Consider the following 15,067-nt stretch of genomic DNA (forward strand, 5'->3'; position numbering starts at 1 on the left):
TCACGGCTTATTTTGATCACGTGGCGTGTCACCTGACCGGAACGAGCAAAAGAGGAAATGTAGACAGAAAAGTAACACTTTAACGCCTTCATAACGTAAATAATAATGCGTTGTTTCAGTTACCGAGTAGCTCATTTAATAAGTTTGTGTTTTGTCTGCGTGTATCTGTTCAGTAAGTACAGCTTTACTGCGCAGCTTCATTCAGAGATTTTAATCTAAACAGAGCTCGTGTGTCTGATCTCGGCTTGTTTTTAATGCAGTTAACTATGGATCCGCCGGTAAAATGAAGATAGTCGAAGAGCCAAACACATTTGGGTACGTGAAGCAAAATAAGTTCACATTGTGCAGTTTTGTTGACTTTGGCCTGCTGCTAATGGATCTACTTTGTGTCCAGGCTGAACAACCCTTTTGTGGCTCAGGGCAGCAGACTGCAACCTAAAGTGACCCCAGCTCCAGTGTCTGGTAAAACAAACTCATCATTTAAATATTTAAACATAAAGAGGAAAGGAGGCGTAGATTTCTGACTTATAAGTGTATTTCATGAGTTTTCCTCCATTCATACCATAGCAAAACCTTTGTCTTATAGTTGTAGTACACTCAAGGCGATGAACTACCAGAACTTTTTTCTGGCATTTCTGACATTTATTTCTCACAATTTAAGCCCAAAGAGTCACGCTGACAGATTTCTTTTGTTTGCTACAGCAGCATTTCTTTATCTTTGCACTTCTTTTTTCTTATATTGTGACATTTCAGGGATTAAATGTTTTATTAGATTTCTTTACACTGACAAAAGAGGGAGTTTCACTGCTTCAGCCCACTTAATCCTGATTTAAAGCCTCAATTCATTAAATTATATGTAAAATGTTCTAAATGTTGACTAAAGGGTCCTTTAGATTTTCTGTCTCATCATATGAGCAATGATTTCCTCCTTAAGGCCCAGTGCACCTTCATCAGCTTGCTGGAAAGTGCTTCAGTCTCACGGAGTCGACGTATGTATTTAACCTGTCACACAGTAGTATATTCCACCATATCTCCACAGTGCAGACCATTAGCTTATTACATGTTGGATCTGAGCGTCTGGAAAATACAAAACAAACAATAGCATGTTGTCCTCACTTTGCAGGTATAAATATGAATTCTGTCCATTTCACAACGTCACTCAGCATGAGCAAACATTTAGGTGGAATGCCTACAGTGGGATCTTGGGGTAAGAAGCTCCAGAAACAAAACACAAACTAGATGTAAATGTGTGAAGCAAGCTTTTGGCTTCTTGTGGGAGTCAGGTTTGTGTTTGGTCCTTGCAGGATCTGGCAAGAGTGGGAAATGGCAAACAACACTTTCACCAGCATGTGGATGAGAGACGGCGACACTTGTGGAAACAGAAACAGAGAAACAAAGGTATCTAAACCTTTAAAATCCTCCTGGTAATCCACTGACAAGATTTTGGGCCCCGTCTTGAATATGAGGCCAACACTTTGCAATGCTAATTACTGCTTGAATGTATTGTGCATGTAAACATAACAACTAGTGCCAAACCGAGTCAAAGACAACTAGCAAATCATCCCATCAGCCCTTAAAGTTATGCTTTTCCTTGTTTTCTGCCATATATTAACTTGCTGTTCAGACCTGCCTTTTACGGGGGTCAATCAATTGGAACAAAAGTGGCTTAGAGTGAGTGGGGGAAGGGAGCTGTTTCAGTCAGTGGAGATCTCGACTAGAGTCTAAGAATAAATATGTGGAACTGGGAATTACTTTCTTACTCAGCAACATGAATAAGAAATTGTGTTTTCTTTCTTTCTTGTCGTGGATCTGCAGGTGATTCTGGTCTGCAGCACAAGAAGCAAGCTCGCTCAAGTCTCAGAGCCCAGTACCTGTGTGTACTCGCTAACCTTTGAGACCCCCCTTGTTTGCCATCCACATTCTCTTTTAGGTAAGTTAAGCAGGACTTACTTTCATGCCAATGGGGATAGGGTTACTTATAAATTCTGTGCTCTTTTAAAGTGTATCCAACTCTGAAAGAGGAGCTACAGAAGGAATGGGATGAAGCGGAGCAGGCTCGCTATGAAGGACTTATAACTGAACAGGTGAGGGCCAGTTTGGTAGGTAAACAAATACTGCAGAATGACTTGCTTCCTCTATGCTTTTCATCTATGTCAGTTTATGCCACCTGTGAGATGATGAAATGTAGATGCAGAAAATATAGTGGATATAAACAATAGACTTAGTGAAGCTAAAATTCAAGCGCTTTAAAGCTGCATTCTTTTTAATGGCCACCAGGTGGCGAGTCACCTGTTTGCAAAAAGACGTCCAGTTGTACAGACGTCTAGGAGAAAATAAGTCTACTGCTCACTTGATTTACATTATCAGTAAACACCTTCCAGATTAGTTCATCTTCTCAGCTGCTTAACACATACTGTACTCAAATTTTGTTGAGTACAGTATGTGTTAGCATGTCTATTAGAGTGAAAATGAACATAAAACAGCATACTTGTGATTCACAAGTGCACCCATATTATCATGCAGCATCCTTCAGTTTCCTCATTCATCACATGAGTTTTCAAAACGTCAAAAATATGACAACACCAAAAACGGTCTGTTTACAGCTTTGTGTCCATCTTTTATGTACAGTTATTGTAGCTGAAAATCAGACACCTCTGATTGAGCTCTGTTATGGTACACACATTTCAAGGTGTCCTTTGTTATGTACATTTTAATTATTCGTGGAATGGTTATGTTTACACTTTGTACATGTGCTCCAGGGATACAACAATCTCTTAAAGGATATTTTTGAGGACGCCGGACTGCTGAAGAGTCGGAAAGTAAAAGTCAAGGTTCAAGAGGCAGCAGCTGATTCAGCAAGGCAAAACTCTTTAGAGAAATGTAAAGCGGTATGTAACCTTTCAAAGTAGTATCTCTTCTAACATTACAACAAAATCACAATACAAGCTCAATAGTGTTTTTTTTGGTATATTTTTTCTACAGGACTACCAAAAACTGAGAGAAGAGACTGAGAGATTGCGAGCTCTTCTTACTCAACATAACATTCCTTTTACTTCTGAGACAAGTGAGTGAAGTCAGTCTTCACTCATTTAAGTCTCGTACAGTTTATATGAATGATTTTTTCCCCCTATATGTGACAGATGACGCAAAAGGTACAGTGAGCGTGACGGTTAAGGATCAACACTTAAGAGGAGACAACGGACTCATTGATGTTCAGTGAAGATTACCTGGAGCAAAAACGAGCCAAAGCACCTGAGCGGAGTTTGTTGATCAGCATCAGAGAGACGCATAAAGTAACCGGACAACACTGGTAGAGCTCAGGCTGTTGGTACTGCAGAATAAAATTTTGCAAGCGTAGCTGAGAGTGGGTAATTTCTTTTTTTTTTGTCGAGGATTCATCACTGAGCTCTCCAAGACTATGAAAAGGCACCATCGTGCATGAGAAATAAAATGAGCTTTGAAAATGTTTACAGTCCAGTTTTGTTTGTCTGTTAAGCCTAAAACAATAAATCGACAGCAGAACGTCATGTCCGTAAGACATGAGGGGAAAATATCCAGCCAACCTGACATAGAATCTAAGAAGCACCTACTGTTCACTGAAGCCTCAACAGAAATGGACAAAGGTAGAAGGGTGGCTGTCAGACAGCTACTCTTCAAAAAGGCAGTCTGGAGAACTATTCCTGAACACTACTTAACACACAGACTTAAGGAGTTCAGATTGTGTTGAAGAGTAAAGGTAGTCACACAAAATATTGATTTTCAAGCTCAGACTGTTTTTGCCTTTTACTCTGCATTTCCATGTTTGCATATTTCAATATCCTGACAAGATATAATAAAATGAGGAGTAAATTTTTTTGTTCATGCATATGCAAGTAACCGAAAAACATCGTCCATATATATATAAAGTGGCTGAAAAGCATTTATGTCTTTGTGTTGTATTTGGGTGCATTTGTATAGGAAATGAAGTCATCACAGCTAGGCTAGATATTGACTTTGTTTCCTTCCTCTGTGTTTGTGTCCTATATTAAGACTCAAACACATGTTCCTGTCATACTGCACTCAAAGAAGTAACAGCCGGTCATTTCCGACTTCACTTTTGCCCGATTGAGATACGCACAACACAGCTATATTAATAGTCTGTGAAAGATGCGGATAAAATTAATCACCCGCACACTTACTGAGTTAGTCACAAAAACCAGATGATAAGCAAATATAAAATGTATGTAGAGAACATAACCCAGCGGTCTGGTATGTGTTTGCTACTGTGATTACAAGGAGAGTGCAAAAGAAAAGTTATTCAGTTCAGTGGCTTCACTGATTATGGGCCTTGACGTGCACAAACATGTCTTAGCTACAAACATTCCTGAGATGTTACTCAAAAGGTCTTCCAGCTATCTGTTTGACTTTGAGGGATTCACATCTCTCCGAAGTGATCTGCCCATACTGGCAAAGTTGAACAGTAACCTCTGAGTTACTTGCTGGAGTTGAAAAAAAGATTTACAAACAGCTTCTGTACATTTGAATAAAACATTAATCTGCCTTCATATTGTATGACATGGCTTTCCTGACTGATAACTACCAACCAACATAACACACAAGTAATGTAAAGAAACAGAGGTGATAAAGTAACACTTTTAATTATTAAAACAGGTGAATAATACTGGCAACACAAACAGGGACCGTTTATTTAAAACCTCTTTAGCCCAAGCCTTAGATCAGGCCGATCCTTCAGTCCTGTGAACAGAGTTTAGTCTTTTTGCGAGTCTCTCTGTAATATTTGTGGCTCAGGATAATAGCTGGATAACTTCTCTGGCTCTGTGTGCCCTCTGCTGGATGACTGTGTCTTCTGGTGCTTTTCCAGATTCCTCCACCAGGGATAAGGCCTTCTGCACGGTTGTGTCCTTCCCACTTCCACGAAGCCCCTCCAGGTACTGAAGCAGCACCGAAAACGTGTCGTCTGGAATCTGAGAAGAACCTACTTTAATCTTGTTGATTCTCTGTATACATATTATAGAGACTCTTGGCTACAGGGTGACAAATCATTACGATACTAGTGACGCTAATGCGGAGCATCTCCTGTCAGTGTTCTCTTCAGACAGATTCAAAAATGAGGATAACATGAATTACATGAAAATGTTTGTAAACATTTCAACTTCTTATAGCTTTACCATTTTTACTTATTCTCTTCTGCTTAAAAATGACAAATAGTTTTGGATTGAGAATAGAGAGTGTTATTTAATAACAGAAAGGAAGAAAGAGCGTAGCGGTTGACCAGTCTAAAACAAAGCTGAGAAAACCCCCTGTCACCCCCATCGTTCAGGAGGAATGTTGGGTAATTTTACCTTTTCAGAATCAAAGACGTGCTGCAGTAACCACGTCTGCCTCGTCTTCTGGAACTTCCACCGTGAACGGTTTTCAGCCCAGCTGCAAAGGCAAAAACCACTGTGGGCTGCAGTGTAACTATTGCAGAAAGTACATACTTCCACCCCCATGATTCACTACAACAACAACTTATCAAATGCTAGAATTATGAATCATTTCTGAGAAAGTCTTCCCGTGTATGTTATGTTAAGAGAATCCAGTGATCGAACTATTTATCTGCTGTGCTGGAAAGATTTGGGTTCGGTTCAAATTTCATCTCATGGATCAAGTACATATATTTGACTCCTGTTGCTTCAGTTTGTACTAATAGCCAGAAATCGAAACCATTCCAACTTAAACGAGGCACACGACAGGGTTGCACCCTTAGCCCGTTGATATTCAATCTAGCTATTGTCATGTCTCTGGTTATAAATTAAATATGTCCAATAGTGAACTTTGTCTGTTCAATGAAGAAGTGTTTCAAATAGATTTGTCTGGTTTCCCTTTTAAAGTGGTCAAAGAGCAGTTTACCTGTTTGGGTATTACAATTACAAGAAAGTATAAACAACTTCTCAAAGCCAACTTTTTTACGCTATTGAAGAATGTCAAACAAAGCCTTCAACAGTGGTCACCCCTGAACAAAACTCTAGTCGGTCGAATTAATTCGATTATAAAATGAATATTCCTCCTAAGTTTTTATATTTATTTCAATCTTTACCAGTCTTTATCCCTAAGTCCTTCTTTACAGACCTCAATTCTATAATTTCCTCCAACCTTTGGAAGGGTAAACGACCTCAAGTAGCTAAGGTGCATTTACAGAAGCCTAACCTTGAAGGGGGTCTGGCACTCCCCAACTTTCGCTTTCACTATTGGACTGCCAATATTTGCTCCCTGACCTACTAGTTAAAATCATGGCCAGCCAAGCGGGCCCTACCACTCCCTCAGGGTGTGGGCTCAGTTCAGGTGACATTTAAATCTTAAAAATGTCTCACTTCAAAGCCCCATCTTATCAAATCACCTATTCCTCCCTCCCACTTTGGACAATTTGTTTCAGGTCTGGTTTCGAGCAGGTATTATTTACTTTAAAGGTCTCTTTATACACAATAGCTGTCAGCAAAATACACTCTTCCCAAAACTCACTTTTTTTTTTAGATATTTACAACTCAGGCATTTTTTGCAATCCCACCTCTCAAATTTTCCAGAAGCTCCAGCTGCTAACTTACTGGACGAGCTCCTTAGTTTGCAACTCTCAGGCAAAGGTATAATCTCTCACATCTATAACAAACTGTGCAGTGTAACTTCAGCTCCCTTTGAACGCCTCAAACACACATGGGAGAAGGAGTTAGGTATATCTATGTCAGATGACGTTTGGGATTCAGTCCTCTGGTAAATTCCACATCACTCTGTGCACGCCCCTCCCTATTACAATTCAAAGTAGTTCATAGGGCCCACTTATCTAAATCCAGATGAGTTTTCTGCACCGTGAACAAGGCTGCCGGCCTGAAACTGGCTCTCAACCCCCTACTTGCTCTCTTTGGTACAGTGGGTAAGGATGATAAGTATATCACCGGGGCAAAACATCGGGTGCTGTCTTTTGGTTCCCTCCTGGCTAGACGTGCCATTTTGACGAGGTGGAAGGCTGCTGCCCCGCCCACCCATGTTCAGCGGCTTGCTCATCTCATGACGTGTCTCAGTCTTGAAAAGGTCCAGTGCTCCAGCCAGAATAAAAACTTCTCTAACCTTCAATTTAAGGATCTTCCTGCTGACTATCACATTTGCTTATTCCATAGAGGTCAGACGACCTACCATTCTGTATGTTTTACTGTGTTAATGGGAATGTGAAGCTCAGTTGTGTTGCAGCTAACTTCTGTGTGGTTTGCAAGGAAAGGTTTTGTTGGTATCAATCGCCCCTCTTTTTTGTTAACAGTATTCATAATTGTTCAATAAAAATATTTTGAGTAAAAAAGAGGATCCAGTAATCTAGTGGTGAGCTTTTACAACATAAAAAAAAGAATAATTATACGATATCCTGGGTTTTAATTCATAAATCAGCTGCTACACATCCCATAATGCATTTTGATTGCATCCTGGTAATCCTCTGGACCCTATTCTTACCACGTGAGGTAGTCTAAGGCCTGCTGTTGTGCACTGGGTCCAGATGGTTTTGTTTGCTCCAAAGTCACTCCCTCCGCTTTGAGCCTTTTCTTCTCCTCCTTTTTCCGAATCTTCTTCAGCTTCCTCTCCAGGACCCTCTTCTCATCGGGACTCAAGTCCTCGAGCCCCTCTGCCTCAGCTGTCCCCTCAGGACAGCTGGGTGGATCAAGAACCTGTCGCAACAAAGCAAAGCAAACACACAAACAAGTCGCAGCGAAAATGAAATCATTTGATCGCAAACTGCTCCTTATGCACATGCCAATTTTAACTCCGCTAAATGCAAACTAAATGTGACATTTTACTGTGTTTTTGCAGACAGATGAGTCAAAAGTCAAAAGCAGTTTTCAGGTTTAGATCACTTCCTCTTGCTCTGCAGCTCTGGGCAACGTTTCCTGTGCATACAGTATTACGAGTTCACCATAGCACGCTTTTTTTGTGCAGTACCCAGACAGTTTCAGCAGTGCGTTCGCAGAGCACACACCACTGTACATGCACTTGGATGGTTTATAAATAGCCAACAAAAAAAAAAAAAAGACAATGAAACAATTCAGCTTCACAGAACTGCTGAAGAAGTTTTTAAATAATAATAATTTGAAAAACATTTCCTTGTTATAGGATGTAAACACAGCACAACTTAAAGACTTTTATGCCAGAGGAAGTTGAACAAGGGACACACTATGCTCTCCGATTTAGCCGACCTCTGGTGGTGATGAAAAGAAGAAAAAAAAAGGGAGGGGAAGAAGAGATTTTGGTCACATGGCCAAAAAGTCATTCTGAAAGTATGCTGCCTGGGCATTGCCCACAGAAATAGAAAAGCCTTTTGTATGATGAGCACTTGTGTCCATGCGAACAGCATCGTTTTCGGAGCTTTGACTCAGGCGGTAGCAGCGTCGGGCCGGTGGATACAAAACAGACGAGCGGGTGACGGAAGCAAAAATGGTAAGTGGAAACATGTGTTTCTACTGAACGGGCAGGTCCTCAAAGGGAAGCAAACAAAGACTCAGAGAAAATCCTCACAGAAAACAAAACTACAACTTTTTACTTGATACGTCTTCATACACGGTGTATTTTTAAAGTTCTTTGCATACAGTTAAGATTTTAGCTCAACTTTGAGTTCATTTAGGAAGGAACTGTGTGTTGTAATTTCTGTGTTCCTGTGGAAAGTCTTCATAGTGATTCATGCACGTATATTCAAGTGTTTTCAAATCACTGGACTTCTGTTTTTGAGGAAATCTTCTGATTCTCATCAGTGGCTGTTTTTTGCTTTGATTTTCAGTCTGATTACAGCACAGGCTCGCCTACCACGCCGACGAGCCCCACATCTCAATTTTCCATCTCTTCTGCCATCACACAGAGCAGCGTCAACATCACAGAGAGCAGCGTCAACATCACAGAGAGCAGCGTCAAGACCACGGACAACTCTGTTTTAGTCAAGATTGCAGCCAATGACTTAATCAGCAATGCAAACTACGTCTACAGTTTGCTTGCTACCTTCGGTCTCTTAGCAGGCTGCTTCCTGCTTTACAGTTTCATTCAGACTTATCGCGCCCACAAGAGGCTGGCTTGGCTCGGCTGCCTCCTCTGGGTGTTTTGTGGCTTCCAGCTGCTGCTCCTGCTCCTCTCTTTGCACACGGTGGCCCACAGACCTGCCTACCTAAACACCACAGCTTTAGGCTGTGCCGCACTCTCCTTTACCATCAACATAGCCTCTCTGTGTGGCCTGCTGGTCTTAGTGCTCATGGCATCCGTCGTCACCTTTGATCCTCCATCCAATCACCTGCTGAGAAAGTCTCGTGTCTGTGCAGCACTAGTGGGCATCACTTCTGTACTCATTTCTCTGGTGCTGGCTGGCATTCGTGGACCCAGAGGAGATTTGCAGAAAGAGGGCAACTGTTTGATGGATCCCACCACAGATGGTGTTTCATACGCAGTTGCTAGGCTGTGTTTGGTCTTCCTGATTCCCTACATCCTCCAACTGGGACTTCTGATAGGTGGCTGTATCCGCCAGAGGGAGTCGAATGGACGTTTCCTCTCCGGCTCTGAGGAAGGCCCTGTGTTCCTGGCGGTCACCGGTTTTACGCTCATCTGCCAGCTCTTCTACAGCGTGGCGCTGCTTAGAGGGGCTCTGATTAATAGTGAAAGACAGCTGACGTTCCACCAGCAAGCATTTTTGAGTGTGTCTGAGTTTGTGCTGTTCTCAGGGAGCAGCGTGAGCCTGCTGCTCGTCCTGTTCATGCACAGGCCATGTCGGGAAAGCCTCTATGGAGTGATCAGGCGGCTGCGGGACTGCTGCCGACGTCCAGGGCCACAGCCCAACAGGAACATCATAGCTCCGCACATTGAGATCACAGACACTCTGGAGGACATCGAGTCTTAAGAAATGTGTCTGTTTGCTAGGACAGAGCTCTTCCCATGCATCATATTTAATGTCTTACCTGTTATGGACCACCTCACTATCTATCCAGTCACTGAAAGCTTGCAGAACTCTCATCAAATGTATTTTTTTTAACATTTCATTTACAAAATGTACAAAAAGAGGAGAAAAAAAATGCTTTATATCTTGGTACTGTGCATCATCTTGCCATGTTATGTCAATTCAAATGATTTATTCCTTTAATCAGGGAATTAAAAAGGAGCTATTATTACATGAGATTCTGTATGAATTTTTAACCTGTTCCCGGGAAAATGTCTTTTCTTGGAAACTCTGTTTGCATAAGCCTGATTTACACAAAAGTCCATTAAGACAAATGCTTGGAAAAACCTCTGCAGCTCCCTGAAAGCCACATAGGAAAAATTAAGTCTAGGAAAACCAAAGTCAGAGTCTATATTTATGCCAACAGTGTCAACGAGCCCTCATGTAATTATGCTTGAATAAAAAAAAAGAAAAAAAAAGTTACTGAATCAGATGAACACTTTTCAAGAAATTCATGGGCACCAGTTCTAGGAATAAGCGATCCGCGTGGATAACGTTTTGCATCGGTGGCAACACGGAGCGACACAAACCCAGGAACCAGGAAAGTGAATGCAGGAGCAGAGTTCATTAAGAAGCTGGTCTTAACTTAACTGTCACAATAGTGATTGCTGAAATCGGGGCTCTTATGAATGCTACTTACAGTTTTAAAATCATCACATATAAAGTGATAAAAGATTCAGACACCACCCTACAAACCAGAACAAAGCGCACAGTTTGTGTTCCTGCACAAACCGTCTTTCTGGGGTTTTCAAGTAATGTGAAACAAGGAGACACTAAGTGAAATTATGCATGTCTGCATGTCCACCTTGTTTAGTGTAAATGTGCTGTCCAGAGACAGATCGACTCCCATGTTTACATATTTTAACATTACACAATCATGACCGTGTTTGCGTGCTTTCGTGCCAGTGTTGACAAGACGACCTCATGTCTCAAATTGATATAATCATAAGCAATAAAATTATACCCACACACTGATAAAAATAGGGGATGATCAAACTGCCAAGTGACAGTACTGCCAATAAAAAGTAGTAAAGGTTTAATTTTAAAAACACTTTTACACATTTGGCTCAACAGCTGCGATATGAAGAAGCGCCTGCATTGTGTGTTTGTGTTTCTTGTTGCAAGTGGTGGGTGGCTGTAAACATTTCTCCGCATTCATACTGAAACCACTTTTTACTGCCAGCGTTAACGGAGAAGGAGGACAATACACGCAGACCGAGAAATCACAGGTGAGTCCAAGCTCTTTTATATGACGCCTTAATTTGTTTATCACCAGTTTAGCTTTCCTTATAGTTTCCAAGTATCTCCTCAGCATGTTATGGCTTACCTGTTTGATATTAAACGCTTTGAACTAACATACAACGAATCCTACAGCCTGGAGGTGCTTCTGGTTGGGAGTTTAAATTTCTAAACGCTCGTAAGCATCTTTAAGATCTGATAAGTTAGATGAAGGATCTCGGAAAGTATTCTTTTTGACTGTATGAATATATTCAAAGCGGCTGCACTTCAAACAGATACACATCCACTTAAAAGTCGCATCAATAATGAATTTTTATGGGATATCTCTTCAAGGGTACGGTCAACTAGACAGTATGAGTGCTCGTTTCAGCTCTGCTAACATGACAAGTTAGCTTTGCTCATCTTACATGAGGCAACATAATGTGTCACTGCAGTACCTCTGCTTCTGTTTCCATTAAAAACGAATCAGTGATTAATGGTTTAATTAATCATTCTTTGTCATTTGTTAAAGGCGAGAAAATTCTGTGATGCTCCCAATGTTTGGGCAATAACTAGAGCTGAAGTAAAACACAGTGAACTATCACATAGTTTTGTAATTTGTCACATTAAAATGATGATTCAGACGGCTGCTATCTAGACAGCACGACCTGCCCGCCACAGCGAGCAAAACAATCTGTGTCACCTCTTAGAAGCAAGCCAGTGACAGCCAGTCACATTTCACTCAGTTTTATTTGGTTCAGTTCAATACAGCAATGCTCTCAGTGCACGTAACTTTCTTTTGAGCAAGCCCTTGGCAACAGTGGAGAGAAAAAACTGCATTGGAAAAAAACGGGGAATTAATGTATTTATTGATGTTGTGTACAGAATTATTACCTCCTGGACGTCTACTTTTCGGCGCCCAGTCCCCAACCGGTTGTGGCAGATGGCTGCCCCTCCTTTAGTCTTAAGGCTGCTTCCTGTTAAAAGGAAGTTTTTCCTTCTCCCTGTTCCCAAGGGCTTGCTCACACGGGTCGTCTGATTGTTGGGGTTTGCTCTCTAACATTGTAGAGTCTGTACCTTACAATATAAAGCCCTTTGAGCTGACTGTTCTTTGATTTTTTGCTATATAAATGCAACTGTATTGATGTGAATTGAAATTAATTGATGTTTTAAGAAAGTGAAACAGGCTGTTGACTTCATTTCGCTTCTTCTTTCTGTCTAGGGGAAACAGTGGCATCAGCACCTCACTCTATCCAAAAGCTACCGCTCACACAAAGAGGGAACTGATGGTACCGCAGGCTCCTCAGCAACTACTTAGTCTTCAAAAATCTAGGAACTATGGCAACTTAGTGTTTGGATGCTGCTAACAACAGCTAAAGACAAAAGGGGAACATGAACATGACCATAAATGTGGACTACAAAGTCATTGCTGACAATAACTTCAGTGCACATCCAAATGACACACAGGCAGTCGCCTCCGATTGTCCGGAGGCAGCTTCGGATAATTATTATTTTATCAGCCTCATCCTCTCCAGCCTCTACACCATATTCCTGTTTCCTGTCGGTCTTGTTGGGAATATCCTTATTATAGTGGTAAACCTTAACCACAGGGGCCGCATGACACCTCCAGATTGCTACTTCGTGAATTTGGCCATGGCTGACCTCTTTCTGGTAGCTGACTCTCTGATTGAGGTGTTCAATCTTAAGAAGGGCTACTACGACAAGGCCGGCCTCTGCACTTTCATGAACCTCTTCCAACAGGCCAACATGTACAGCAGCGTCTTCTTTCTGACCTGGATGAGCCTCGACCGCTTCGTCGCGCTGACCAACTCCATGGGTCGCAGCATACCACACGCACGGCTCACCTGCTGCCTCATCTGGACGTCTTCGTCCCTGCTCACCTTGCTGCCTTTCGCTGTAGCTCAAGTGCAACACGCCGGAGAGCTTCATTTCTGCTTCGCCAACGTGACTCAGATTCAGTGGCTGGAGGTGATGCTGGGATTCTTGCTGCCCTTCTGCATCCTGGGGGTGTGCTACTGGAGAATAGCACGGGTGCTCAAATGCAGCCTCTGGGAACTAAACAGCCCCCTGCAGAGGCCTCGCAGGCAGAAAGCCCTGCGACTCATCTCAGCCGCTGTGGTCGTCTTCTTCCTCTGCTGGCTGCCAGAGAACGTGTTTATAAGTGTGCACCTCGTGAGGGGCGACACGAACGGGGGCACGCTGTGGCAGGATTACCCCTTGACAGGTCACGCCGTCAGGCTGGCGGCTTTCTCCAACAGCTGCCTGAATCCTCTCATCTACGGCTTCCTCGGGGAGGCCTTTAGGGAAAAGTTGAGGCTTTTTTTCCAGGATAAAAGCCGATGGTCCAAGCTGAACAGGACCCCCTCGAGAAAACCCATCAACGAACCAGCAGCAAAGGACGACAGTATGAGCAACTCATCACATCCAAACTGTGACATCCTCCTGCCAACTGAGTACCCTCCTTGAATAAACTGTATATACATGGTTTCACCAAAACACATGAAAATCATCTGTGCTGTGGGGTAAAAGCGCCATTCAGTGCTAAATATCAAAACATGGATCCTAATTTTTGTACAGATCTGACTGTTTTTAATGTAAAATTGAGACACATCAGTGTTATTTAAATGAATCATGCAAGCATAAAAGTCTCTCTGAACTGAATGACAGCATGTCTCAGTGCCAAAAATTTAAATTTATTACCTGTCAGTTCATTATCTGTGTTATTACATGTTTGCCACGCTGCTCTATGCTTTACCATGATTATGTCACAAAAAAGATTTTTTCACGGTAAAATACTGTAAACTAGCTGACTACCTACAAAGAGCCAAATAAAGTCTTTAAGTCACATTTTCAGCAGTGAACATTCTCACCTCTGCTTGCTCTACGGTTTGGTTCACTTGTTCCTTTTTGCTCTTCTTGTTCTTTTTCCGTTTTTTATCATCTGCTGTGTTTGTTAGCTGAGACATGTGAGCAGGAGCCTCCTGCTTTAAAAACAAAGTGTTAATGATACTGTGACTGATTTCAGGTAGTGCTGTAAAATACCATTCTCTGTGCTACTCACATCTGCATCCATCTTTTTCCTCTTCGTATTTACTTCAGTGTCCATTATTTCTGTACGGTCATCAGATGGACCCAGATCCTTCCTCTTAAGAGGTTTTGATTTCAACGATTTGTCCTTGGCCATGAGATAAATTACTCCTGCAAACCAACACAAGCGTGTATATTACTGAAGACCAGCACACACGTTTACTGAATGAAGTACACGGACAGACAAGGTTTAAGGTCAAAAGAAACACATTATCCACTTTATGACATAACAACAAGCAGCAGGTATATGGGCTAAACACTACTTTGACCACGTTGTTTTTACTAAAAACCTTAAACCAACCTGAGCTGCGTTGCGTGCCAAACTCTGGAAAGCACACAGGCGCGTGGAAAGTCAACCAGGAAGCGGTGCCGCTCAAGTGAAGCCTGATTGGACGATTGGCTACCCGTGTTTTGTGATTGGTCGGTGGGTGTAACATGTTTAAAAACTCGAAGAACAAACTACTGAAAGAAATCTCAAAATATTAAATGAAGTGGGAACCTGGAGACTATTTAAAATCAATAAATAATAAATAAATACATAAACACAAACCATAATAAAACAAACAAAAAACAATTCACTAATAAAAAAGAAAGAATATTATAAATAAGACAATACGCTGTAGCTCAAAAGTACTTAAAATGCTCAAAAATAAAATAAAATGCAGACTGGTGGTACGGTGTAAAATCGAAGTAATTATACTTTCAAGCCTAAATGTGCCATTATCTTTAGATATAGTCATACTACTGCTAATA

General features: G+C 41.7%; 4 protein-coding genes across 4 annotated transcripts; 3 read left to right on the forward strand and 1 right to left on the reverse strand.

Annotated features, from left to right (window-relative positions):
• Positions 1–15: 15 nt before the first annotated feature.
• Positions 16–3,466, forward strand: gnptg (N-acetylglucosamine-1-phosphate transferase subunit gamma). The gene is made up of 11 exons (XM_080873163.1): positions 16–172; positions 261–315; positions 395–462; positions 935–989; positions 1,124–1,207; positions 1,305–1,398; positions 1,816–1,930; positions 2,002–2,084; positions 2,760–2,888; positions 2,983–3,064; positions 3,141–3,466. Exons 1-11 carry the CDS (start codon positions 106–108, stop codon positions 3,218–3,220), a joined length of 912 nt encoding a protein of 303 aa, XP_080729289.1. The 5' UTR covers positions 16–105; the 3' UTR covers positions 3,221–3,466.
• A 1,152-nt stretch (positions 3,467–4,618) lies between these two features.
• chlsn (cholesin) lies at positions 4,619–14,736 on the reverse strand. The gene is made up of 6 exons (XM_080873165.1): positions 14,616–14,736; positions 14,289–14,425; positions 14,098–14,208; positions 7,477–7,688; positions 5,343–5,424; positions 4,619–4,964 (listed from the first exon to the last, which is right to left on the reverse strand). Exons 2-6 carry the CDS (start codon positions 14,409–14,411, stop codon positions 4,785–4,787), a joined length of 708 nt encoding a protein of 235 aa, XP_080729291.1. The 5' UTR covers positions 14,412–14,425; positions 14,616–14,736; the 3' UTR covers positions 4,619–4,784.
• On the forward strand, positions 7,714–9,892 carry LOC308390838 (uncharacterized protein; the record flags this gene model as incomplete). The annotated part of the gene is made up of 2 exons (XM_080873161.1): positions 7,714–8,454; positions 8,792–9,892. The coding sequence occupies exons 1-2, from the start codon at positions 8,452–8,454 to the stop codon at positions 9,890–9,892; spliced, it is 1,104 nt and encodes a 367-aa protein (XP_080729287.1). The 5' UTR covers positions 7,714–8,451.
• On the forward strand, positions 12,598–14,089 carry LOC308390839 (G-protein coupled estrogen receptor 1-like). Its single transcript, XM_080873162.1, has one exon. The coding sequence runs from the start codon at positions 12,599–12,601 to the stop codon at positions 13,691–13,693; it is 1,095 nt and encodes a 364-aa protein (XP_080729288.1). The 5' UTR covers position 12,598; the 3' UTR covers positions 13,694–14,089.
• Positions 14,737–15,067: the final 331 nt, after the last annotated feature.

This window comes from Rhamphochromis sp. 'chilingali' (assembly GCF_963969265.1).
Source record: "Rhamphochromis sp. 'chilingali' genome assembly, chromosome: 22".
In the NCBI taxonomy this organism is placed as follows: Eukaryota; Metazoa; Chordata; class Actinopteri; order Cichliformes; family Cichlidae; genus Rhamphochromis; species Rhamphochromis sp. 'chilingali'.

Bases quoted from the DNA above. Each gene is read 5' to 3' on its own strand.
- chlsn (XM_080873165.1), bottom strand. From the start codon at position 14,411: ATGGCCAAGGACAAATCGTTGAAATCAAAACCTCTTAAGAGGAAGGAT. The intron at 14,209-14,288 runs GTGAGTAGCACA...TTTTTAAAGCAG, and splicing joins GGAAAAAGATGGATGCAGAT to GAGGCTCCTGCTCACATGTC. The intron at 4,965-5,342 runs GTAAAATTACCC...GGTTCTTCTCAG, and splicing joins ACGTCTTTGATTCTGAAAAG to ATTCCAGACGACACGTTTTC.
- LOC308390839 (XM_080873162.1), top strand. From the start codon at position 12,599: ATGAACATGACCATAAATGTGGACTACAAAGTCATTGCTGACAATAAC.
- gnptg (XM_080873163.1), top strand. From the start codon at position 106: ATGCGTTGTTTCAGTTACCGAGTAGCTCATTTAATAAGTTTGTGTTTT. The intron at 1,931-2,001 runs GTAAGTTAAGCA...GCTCTTTTAAAG, and splicing joins CCATCCACATTCTCTTTTAG to TGTATCCAACTCTGAAAGAG. The intron at 2,085-2,759 runs GTGAGGGCCAGT...CATGTGCTCCAG, and splicing joins AAGGACTTATAACTGAACAG to GGATACAACAATCTCTTAAA.